Source organism: Pempheris klunzingeri, chromosome 1 (assembly GCF_042242105.1).
Source record: "Pempheris klunzingeri isolate RE-2024b chromosome 1, fPemKlu1.hap1, whole genome shotgun sequence".
Classification (NCBI taxonomy): domain Eukaryota; kingdom Metazoa; phylum Chordata; class Actinopteri; order Acropomatiformes; family Pempheridae; genus Pempheris; species Pempheris klunzingeri.
Genome location: NC_092012.1, coordinates 2,093,858 through 2,104,742, shown reverse-complemented (window position 1 = coordinate 2,104,742; position 10,885 = coordinate 2,093,858). Strand labels below are relative to the sequence as shown.

At 40.4% G+C, this 10,885-nt stretch overlaps 1 protein-coding gene across 1 annotated transcript; it reads left to right on the top strand.

Moving 5' to 3' along the window:
• The first annotated feature begins 159 nt into the window (after positions 1-159).
• Positions 160-10,211, top strand: pex16 (peroxisomal biogenesis factor 16). Its single transcript, XM_070829152.1, has 11 exons — positions 160-338; positions 559-594; positions 1,074-1,150; positions 2,043-2,176; positions 2,724-2,824; positions 3,625-3,705; positions 4,865-5,011; positions 6,305-6,377; positions 7,378-7,497; positions 7,810-7,874; positions 8,883-10,211. Exons 1-11 carry the CDS (start codon positions 206-208, stop codon positions 8,939-8,941), a joined length of 1,026 nt encoding a protein of 341 aa, XP_070685253.1. The 5' UTR covers positions 160-205; the 3' UTR covers positions 8,942-10,211.
• Positions 10,212-10,885: the final 674 nt, after the last annotated feature.

The window sequence follows — 10,885 nt, the reverse complement described above, 5'->3', positions numbered from 1 at the left end:
AGGAACCGGAACCAATATGTCGGAATCTCTGCGCTGGGGGGACGATAATGAGTGACGGATCTGAACACGGAAGTTTGTTTAGTTTCAAACAGCAGGTGCAACTAGCTCGATATCTTCCAAACTAACTAACTTTAACCAGCTTATTTTGATCTCGGCAGGTAAATGCAGCGCGTGTGTTTGAGTGGGCGGTAAGTTTAGAGCTGAAATGTCTCACGTTAAAGAGTATATCGACAAAGTGACTCGTTTTTACGAGCGCTACACCGAGTACGTGAGGAGGAACCCCGCTGCTACAGCACAGCTGGAGAGCACCGTGAGGACTCTGTCCTACCTGATCGCAGGTGAGTCACACCAGCTTTTTCCTTAAAACTTACCTTGATGCTGAAGAATTAACTTATAAATGTAAAACTTTAGCTCTAACTGCTGTTAACTCTACTGAACTTTGGTGTAAGGATTCAGTTTCATTTTTACTTAACAGCCAGCTACTTGTGCTTTTAATGCTTGTTTGTTTATTTAGCTCATAATGAAGCTTAAAAACATGCAATGACTCTTATTCTGCAGGACGGTTTGCAGACTCCCATGAACTATCTGAACTAGGTGAGTACAAGTTAAAGCAGCTGCTGTTTCCAGGTTATTTACTTCTTATATCTCATCACAGCAGCTGGTAAATAACAAGAAGCTGCAGCACAGAAATGTCAAACATATGTTCAAGGTAGATCAATAACAGCTGAGGTATAGTTTGGCCACTGTGTTTTCACCTGTCAATCATCTCACTCAATACAAATCATGGTTCAATCAATTTATAGTAAGTGGTATTAATTTATGCTGCAATTGAAATAAATTAAAACAAGATCAGACTTCCTGGTGGAAATTGTTCTGCAGCAGTTGCAGTACAAAGTAGGAAAGAGTGTGAATATAAATAAGGTGTGAGAGTAACAGATCATCAATAAGGTGCAGTCTTGTGAACCTATGGTGCATATTGAGTTATTTTCTCATCACAGTCAAATATTGTGATCACAGTGATACACGAGGAATGATCGATGATCTCCCTCTGCATGGCTGTGTGTGTTTTTCAGTGTACTCTGCCTCTAATCTCCTGGTGCTGTTCAATGACAGTATCCTGCGTAAAGGGCTGACACGTGCCCTCCCTGTGGTGAGTGCTGCTACAGTTTTCCCATAATCTCTGATTTCATTCACAGAGAAATAACCGCTGGCTGCGTCAATGCCTTTGAGGGGACATAAACATTTATGGAGACTGGCTTGAATTATATTGATAGAAAAAACAACTTTTTCTTATTTTATTAAAAGAGACCGCTGGTACTTCTAAACCCGGTCCAATAGATCACCTTCGCCAGCAGTCACAAAACCAACTGTGATGGCTGCAATGTACCTCAAATGATCAAAGATTGTTATTCTAAGTGTGTGACAGCATCATGGAAAGGATCCCTACAGAGAGAGACCTGGAAGATCCTTTTGGTTTAACCACAAACAGCCGTTCTATTCTGCTCTTCAATGGCACCAGATTCCACTAATAAAAGCAGTAATTTTACCTCGCAGAAACACGGGAGTTGCTGGTTCTCTGCTGCCTTGATCGGCTGGTTTGTTTGCGTCATTTTGTGACTTTGGTGTTTCATGGGGTTAGTTTGGATCCAACACAATATTTGTGTAACGCCCATCTAGGCAGTGGTTGACCAGCCACTTCTGTCTCCTGCGAGGTAAAATCACTGTTTTTATGAATGTAGTCTGGTGTGTGTGCTGTTTGGGGTTAAACCGAAAGGATCTTCCAGGTCTCTCTCTGTAGGGATCCTTTCCATGATGCTGTCACACACTTAGAATAACACTCTGAGCCTGTCAGTGGATCAAACAAGCTCTTTTAGTGGACCTACTGTGATCAATCATTTGGTTTCTCTGTGGTTCAACAAACTTCTCCCTCCCAACACAATGCAGTGCTTCCCTTTACTGTCACTGCTGTTATAGTTTCAGTGTGTTTCCAGCGCCGTGCTAACTGAGAGCGCTGACTAATGTTCGTCCTGTCTTGTGTTCAGTCTCTGTCTCAGCAGAAGCTCCTCACTTGGCTCTCTGTGTTGGAGTATGTGGAGGTCTTCCTGGAGATCGGAGCCTGCAAGCTGTGGGGTGACGTCGGCCGCTGGCTGGCGATCGCACTCATCCAGATTTTTAAGTAATGCTTCCACCTTTTGTTACCTGAATCTGAGTTTCATTTCTTTTTTAAAAAAAATTCCGTTATTTAAAAGCACAGAAATGAAAGAGAAATAGAAATGTTGTTTCTATCTGACAGGAAATGTTTTTCAGTTACCTGAACTCAACTTTTTGTGCTTCTCAGTTTGACTTTATTTGAAATCCTCCAGTTTGTTGGAGATCCTCTATTGTTTCAACATTATTATTATTAATAATAACTTTATTTATGAAGCTAATTTCAAAACATGGTTACAAAGTGCATCACAAATAATACAATAGAATAAAAATAAATTAAAAGAAATGTAATAATAATAATAATAATGATCTAGTGCCCATATACTTTTGGCCATTTAGTGTATTAGCATTAACAAATGTTTACTACATATAATAGAAAACCCCAGTTCAAATTTCTATGACATTATTTATTGGTAGAGCTTCTCATGTGTGTGCTGTCATATGTAGAATCCTGTGTAATAACCCTTTACGGTGGTCTGAATGGGACCCTCTCTGTCTCCTCTCTTGATCTCCAGGACAGTTTTTCGCCTCGTGCTGCTTCTTTGGTACAAATCCGGCCTCCAGACTTCACCTCCCATAATCCCCCTGGACAGAGGAGCAGAGTTTCCTGATGAAGGTCGGTGATCTCCTCTTCGTCACTCGCCGCTCTTCCAGAGAACAGTTTCAGAGTTTGTCCCTGATGTTTAATGAGAAAGAGACAGTTTCTGTTCCTCCTCACACGTTAGCATGTTAGCGTGTTAGCGTGTACTCCATTTATTTCCACACACAGCTCCTTTAAACTTGATCCCAGCGTGACTTCAGCTAAAGTTGATCTTATGTGTTAAAAATGATCCTTCGCATCAGGTAACAACTAATCTGAACCATTTAATAATGAGCCTGCACAGATACAGAATCCTGATCTGATGCTTGTGTTCTCCCAGAGGACATTAATGTGAATCAGAATCAGAATCAGTCTGATGTATAGGTGTGTGTGTGCTTGCAGCGCTGCAGTGCATTCAGAAAAAACAAGCCTGCGTCTAAGCTGTTTCTAATTCTAATTTTTAATTTATTTTTTTATTTTTAAAGTCATGAAGCTGAAAATCTTTGACTGTGACTGTTCCCTCTTAGTGCAGCGTTGGCTCTCAGCAGAACGACTCAGGAAACACAGAAATGTCTCTCTCTCCTTTTCAAAGTGGCCTCAGTGCAGCTCAGATAAACCAGCACCACACAGTATCATTACAAACACAGTGGAGTATTTATCTAGCAGCTACACAGCCGGTTTCCCCTCAGGAGTTAAAAGGCTGCTCAGACGTTCACTAAGAGGCAAATAAACCGACAAAGAACGCTGCTGTAACCTGCAAACACAGACGCTGTGTGTCAGCTGCTGCTGCTGCTGACAGAGTGAAGCTCTGACCGTGTCCTCGCTCTGCTCCACAGACGACGGAGGCTGCGAGCAGCAGGATGATTCCTGCTTCGTGGGCCAGAGGTCGGGACGCGTCATGAGGCCCCTGGGCAGCAGTAAGAGTCTACACCTCTGTTGGTTTTATCGTTGTTGTGTAAAATTGAAATGTAATACTGTTGAAGTTTGACATGGCAGCAGAACTGGAGCTGTTTAAGCTCAGGGAGCGACTGTGTGACTGAGTGAATATCCTGTTTCTCACTTTGGAATTTGTATTTTTCATCCTGTGTGCTGCTCTGAAGGCTTTTATGTCCTCAGCACTTGTGTTTCATGCTGTTCACCACCTGAAGTTCTTCTGTCTGCATCACTTTGTTTAGTGTCAGTAATTAAGGTTTTACTTCAGGTAGTTTAATAACCACGAAACCCAAACGGTCACACCTTTTTAAAGATCAAATCACGTTTCTTTCCTCATGCAGGAAGTGATACATTTCCTCTTGGTTTTATTTGTATCCATGGTTTGTTCTGATTTCGTTGGCACCCACTGACTAATTTTGCTCGTCTCAGGGTGTCATAGGGGAATATTGATCCAGAGCACCAAGATGAGGAAGAAACATTTGTCCAACTGAGGAAATATCATATCATATATCAGTGGTTATAAGTTTCAGAGTCATTCTGATGACTGGATTATTAAAGTTGAGGGTTAAAGAAACAGGTTTAAAGAAAAGAGGGTTAAAGAAACAGGGCATAATGAGTTTTTAATGTGCCTTCACATTAACACCAACCAATGCAGCTCAGACAGGATATCACCTTTTAAGGTTGTTTAGCAGTTTGCAGATTTCACCACCTCTGTACTTCCTCTTCTTCTTCTTCTTCTTCTTCTTCTTCTTCTTCTTCTTCTTCTTCTTCCTGCCGTGTTTTGGTGACATCTCTCCAGTTGTTTGGGGGCCTTTGCCTTATAAACTCTGCTCCTGTGTTGGCTTACTGCTGCACTGATGAACAGTCATGGTCTTCATCGTCCAGCTGCTCTGGTCAGTGCTGCTGTGATGCTTCAGCTCCACAGTTGACTTTTATTGTTCGTGGAAACAAAAGATGCTGAACAAAGATCTAACATCTGAAACAGGATGTGGCTGCATGATGCTCAGCTGCAGGTGTGATCATGTAGCAGAAACAGGCTTCAGCTAAACCCAGGGACCGTGGTTCACATGGGGGGGGGGGTTTACTGTCAGCGTGGGTGAACTTCTCCCCCTTCCTCACCCCTGTCTGTGTCTGATGTGCCAGCCCGCTCCCTGCAGGCCCGGCTGTGGGGGGCTCCCAGTCAGAGGAAGCAGCAGAGGAGGAGCAGCTTGAACCACAGCCGGCCGACAGAGCTGGGGCTGCAGGAGACCGTCGCCGAGTCGCTGTACATCAGCCGGCCGCTCGTGCACCGTATCCTTCCCCACCTTCCCCGCAGGCATCAGTAGATAGATATCAGTAGATTAGCGGCTGCAGAGGGGGCGGGGGGGAGTTACTGAAATGAAAGTAGTAAATTTACAGAAAGAAAAACTCAAATCTTCGGAGATTAAAGTCACAAATGTACAAGACAAAGAATATTCACTCCTGTTTTTGAAAGATTTGAGATTAAAGTGGTGAATTCATGACGACCTGCTCAGATTAGACTTCACAGTCACATTTAGCAATAATGAAACTGTAAAAACTGAATTTATGACTTTAGTCCCAGATGATGTGTCATTTCTCAAAGTTTCTACCTTGTACTTTTGTGAGTTTCTCTCATGAATTTAACACTTTAATCTCAGAGAATATCCAAGTTCTCTTTCAGAAGTTCGGAGTGTTTTCTCAGAGTTCACCTCTGCCAAGGCTGCAGAATCCTCTAAATGTTACAAGAAAAGGTTTGAAAACATCTAATAAATATCTAATTACATGAAAAGGCCTGAAAACTGAGATCTTACAGGCTTCTTTTCAGAAGTTACATCAGAATATTTAGTTACTTTCCTCAAACGAGACAAATGTGTAATCCAGGATCACAGCCACAGTAACCTGACGCCGGGTGTTAAAAACGGTTCCCGTGGAGGCGAGGAAGAGGAAGTGCAGCTGGTTTAGTAAGAAACACCACAGAAGCACCACAGGCTGAGTTTGAGATGAGACGCTGCAACAGTAAAAGAAAAAACAGAGTTATCTGATCGATCAATCAGTCAAACTTTATCTGCAGAGCATCTTTCAGAAAGCTTCGAGCTGCACAGACGACATAACGAGTGGAGATTAAGATCGATCTAATTAAAATCTGAAAAGATGAAAATGGAATAAAATACGTGTGAAAGTTATAATTTAAATGAATTTAAAATAGATTAAAAAGACAAACAGAAAAAAGAAACAAAACTAAAATATAAATGAAATAAAATAAAATGATGAGAAGCAATAATTATAATAATAATAATAATAATAAATAAAAGCTAAATAACTAAAAAAGATGGTCAAAATCAATGAGATAAATATAAATATAATAGTAATATAGACTAAAAACTAAATTAAATGGATTAAAAAGGTTTTTTTTAGAGGATTTAAATCTATAAAACTTCTCAATAGTCAGAAGAATCTTTCTTTTAAAGACAAATAGATGATTATTATGTATCAGAGGAGATATTAGATGGTGGTTTTGTTACTGACCTACAGTTCTTCCCCCCCTGAGACACTTTTCCTTACAGAAACCCTTCGTGGCCTCAGTCTTCTGTCTCGGACTCTGTGGGAAACAGTCGTGGAAGCCGTGGCTCGTCTCCGGAGCGCTCGAACTCTGCAGGTACGTTACGACTCAGCACCTGATCTGGTCTGTGGTCACACTCGTGATGTCTAATCACACTTCTCTAACTAACTTTGTTTTCACCATTAGAGAAATAAAACCGGTTTATTTTAAAGAGTCTTGTCTATATTTTCAGCTGTGAAGGTTCTGAGGAGGAGTGACCACCTGATTTCATTTGTTCCTCCATGTTTTGGAAGAAAAAACTATTATCTGTGACCATTTTAGGCAAAATTAAATTAATTAATGAAAATTATGGAGAAGGGAAGGGAAGGGGGGGGTGAGGTAATATTTTAAGTTATAAATATATAAGAAAGTAAAAATAGTGTTTTATGTCTGTAGCAGATTTAGGAATAAATCAGATTTGAGCCCAAATCACTATTTTTATTTTACATTTTTTCTCATGAATTTACAGCTTTAATCTCAGAATATTTCAGTTTTTTCATGTAAATTTGTGACTTTGATAATCCTCTAGAATATTCAAGGTCCTTTCTAATACTTTGAGTTTTTCCTTGTAACTTTACCACTTAAATTTTAAAGGTTTTCTCTCATAAATTTCCAACTTAAATCCCGGGAATGTAGAGCTTTTTCCCGGCATATTAACCCCCCCCTCAGCTCTTTTTTGTATTTTGAACGTTTTTCTACCTGCCGTGACCCACACATGCCATCTTATTTATTTTTTATATTGTATACTAGTCTTATGTTATATTATTCTATTTTAGATTGAACATATTTTATATTTTCCCTTTTCTTCTACTGTTTTTGTGCCTTAAGTGTTGGTTGTCTTGTGGTTCTGTCTGTCTGTTTGTACTGCTGCCGTAATAAAGGAACTATATTCTGTTCTATTCTATTCTTATAGATTCATTTTGTACCCGTGAGACTTTGATAGAAATAAAACAACATTTCTAAACCGTTGAGCCCAAACAGCCTGTGAACATGAGAAATGTGTCTGTGGAATAAAGCTGTGATTATTTCAGTAGTTTTTTTTTTTTTCCTCTTTTAGCTTCGCTGTGCTCAATGATGCCAAATTTCAAAATGGATGGGAGCGGGCCGAGATGAGGAGGAGAACCTTCCTCCTGCTGTACTACCTTCTTCGGTCCCCCTTCTACGACAAGTACTCACAGTGAGTGTCTGTGAGCGCTCACTGCTCTGTTATTGATTAATTATTATTAATGATTAATCAGTTGATTATATTTTCCGTCAATGTTTGTGGCTAAAGGCTCGTCACACGTCGTCAGTTTGCTTGTTTTGTCCAATTAACAGTCCAAAACCCCACAAACATTCAGTTTTACATAAATATAAACCAAAGGAAAGCATCAAATGTTTAACGATGAATTGATTATGATGAATGGAGTGTAAACTTGTTAAACAGCAGAAAGGTCACAGGTGTTGTTACCGCGGTGACAGCTGTGTTTAACTGTCTCTTCATCTGCAGGGAAAAGATTCTCTTCCTGCTCAGACTTCTGGCTGATCACGTTCCAGGAATCGGACTCATAGCACGTAAGTACAGTGGACATGTTAAAGGACAACTCTGGTATTTTTAAACCTAAAATCTTTTACATATTTTGGGGGTTGAACTGGCTGATTGGGTACAAAAAGTGTTGGAATTGGTCCAGTAGATCAGCCGGCAGCTGCAAAACAGGCTGCAACGTGATCCTTTGTGTCGAGCCGTTGCATCGCTCTCTGCACACACACCAGACTCCATTCACAAAAACAGGGATTTTATGTCACAGGAGCACAGGAGCCGCTAGTCTGCTGCTGCCTCGATCGGTTGGTTAGTTTGTTTGTGTTATTGTATTGGATCCCTGATGCATCAAAACAACAAGTCACACAATGACACAAACAAAGGATCATGTTGCAGCCCGTTTAAAAGCTGTCAGCTGAGGTGATATCGCTCTCTGCACACACACCAGACTCCATTCACAAAAATAGGGATTTTAGCTCACAGAAACACAGGGGATGCTCCTCTATTGCTGCCTTGATTGATTAGTTAGTTTGTGTTTTCAATGACTGTGTTGAATCTGAACGATCCCTCACAACATCAAAATCACACGATAGCACAAAGAACCTACCTGAGCGAGACCAACCACTGCCATGTAAAATGACTGCTTTTGTCAATGGAGTCTGGTGGCTTTGATTCTAATTAAAACAGAACTATTATTGTAAACTTTATTCCTTGTTCTCTTTATGTTGAATAGCATATTTTCCTGCAGTTGAATACAACATTGTTTACATGTTCTTTTAGCATTAAACAGGAATTAATTCTTGGAATAAATTATTAATTCTTCACTCCACTGTGGCGCCTGTGCGTCACTTAAATTCTATTTCAGTCTGAATAATATCATTTGTCACCCAGATATAAATGAGTATTAGCGACTTATTAAGACATTAAGATTTAATTTTATGAATAAACTGTGTGTTAATAGAAAGCAGCAGCGTTCGGTGTTCCCATTTATTGTCTATTTATTGTTTATTTATCGACCCTGATGTGTGTGTGTGTGTGTTCAGGCCCTCTGATGGATTACCTCCCCACCTGGCAGAAGATCTATTTCTACAACTGGGGATAAAACCTGCTGGACGCGCCGATACCTGATGTTTTTGCGATTCGACGAGAGAGAGTGGGGAGCGGTCAGGCCGGACAGGGACAGAAACAGACACACACTTCCCCTAAAATCAGATAAAATGATGTGGAAATGATTTCCAACTCCGACTGACGGCGATGATCTTCTCTGTGACAAAACCTCTGGATTCAGAAGGTTCTTTCTGCAGCAGAACAGACTTGATTCTCATGAGATTGTTTTCAGTAATCAGCAAACACATTTTTCTTCTTTTTTTTTACTTTCTAACTTGTTTCCGACACTACAAAGTGCTGGTGTGACTAAAGAAACATTTGCCTTATGCTTCAAATCAGATGTTGGAGAGTTTGTCTGCACAGTGAAGAGTTTATTCACATCGACGGTTTATTTATGTGTGTTCTTGTCTTATGTTATCATTTCATTCCACTCTTGTGAAAAGCTCTTGCAGCCCAGAGAGGATTTAAGGACTTCAAGCTAAGCAGCAATGAAAGAGAAGCACATCAAACTTGTGTGGAAGAAAAAGAAAATCTCAACAACTCATTTCCACCAGCAGCCAGTGAATTTCCAGTTTTTGAGATTTCATGCAGAAAAGCAGATACACACACACACACACACACACAAACGGCTGAGATACAGAACAATGCCAGCGGGAAGGAGATTAAAATTATGAACACTTGAGATGTTAAAAAGGGATAGTTCGGATTGCGGTTGGCACGGCATCCAGTCCAGAGAAGCATCACTGCTTTCTTCAAGGCCACCAGACTCCATTGAGAAAAGCAGTGATTTTACCTTGCAGAACACAGAAGTTGCTGGTCTGATTGCTGTGACTTTGGTGTTTTAACATATTAGTTCGGATCCAAAACTAAACTTTAAAACACCAGAGTCACACAAAAACACACAAAAACAACAACTAATAGAGGCAGCGGTAGACCAGCATCTCCCGTGTTATGCAAGGTAAAATTACTGTTTTTGTCAATGGAGTCTGGTGACTTTGACGCAACTACAGACACATATATAATATATATAATATATATATAACAGCTTCACCTCCCTGTCCTAAAGAGCTGTCTGATACAAGGTAAAGCAGTGAAAATATTCTAAATATAGCTTATTTTTTTTAAATCCGAACTATCTCTAAGTGTGTGTGTGTGTGTGTGTGTGAAGGAGTCAATGACGAGAACCTTGCAGAGGTTTTTCAATCTTTATTAACATACTGAATAAGTTTCTTTTTTGTAGCCTACAAATAAATAGTTGAATGTTTTCATCCTGTCAGTCCACGTTTGTTACTGTTTGGAGAGTTTATGGTGGGTGGGACACACACAGGCATGGCCACGCTAGGAAAAATATGACACTCTGATCTATCAAAGAACATAACAAACCAGTTTCTGCTTTTTCTAATCTACTCGGGACAGTCCTTTGAATAACTCGTTGAATGTAAAGTCTGCCGGGAACATAAAGGGTGAGGGGTTGTTTTACAGACGGGTGAGACAAGTGTGAGCCGTCACGGCAGGATAAATAAGTCTGACTTTATCACAGAGGGTCATATAGACGGGTGTCCGTTCACGTGCATGCTGCCTGGCTCTGAACCGTCATCATCATCAGTTATAGGCACGACCATTGCAAAGCGGTTCACACCTTGAATGTCAGGAATATATATATATATTTTTTTTTTTTTAAACTGAAGCTGAACAGATAAAAAAATGTAAACTGAAGTCGACTGAACGGAGTCTTCAAAAAAAGAAACCGCAGTAGTGAACAAAAGAGAAAACAAAGGCAGTGTGATGTCTTAAACGCGGCGTCGTGTGTTTGTCAGAGCCGACGTGCGTCGAGGCAGACTTCAGATTCAACCGACGAGACTTCGAAAGGCCGTGAAATGGAGGAGATGCATAGTCGGAACAGCATCAGTGTTTTATGAGCCTGGACTGAGCACGTTCT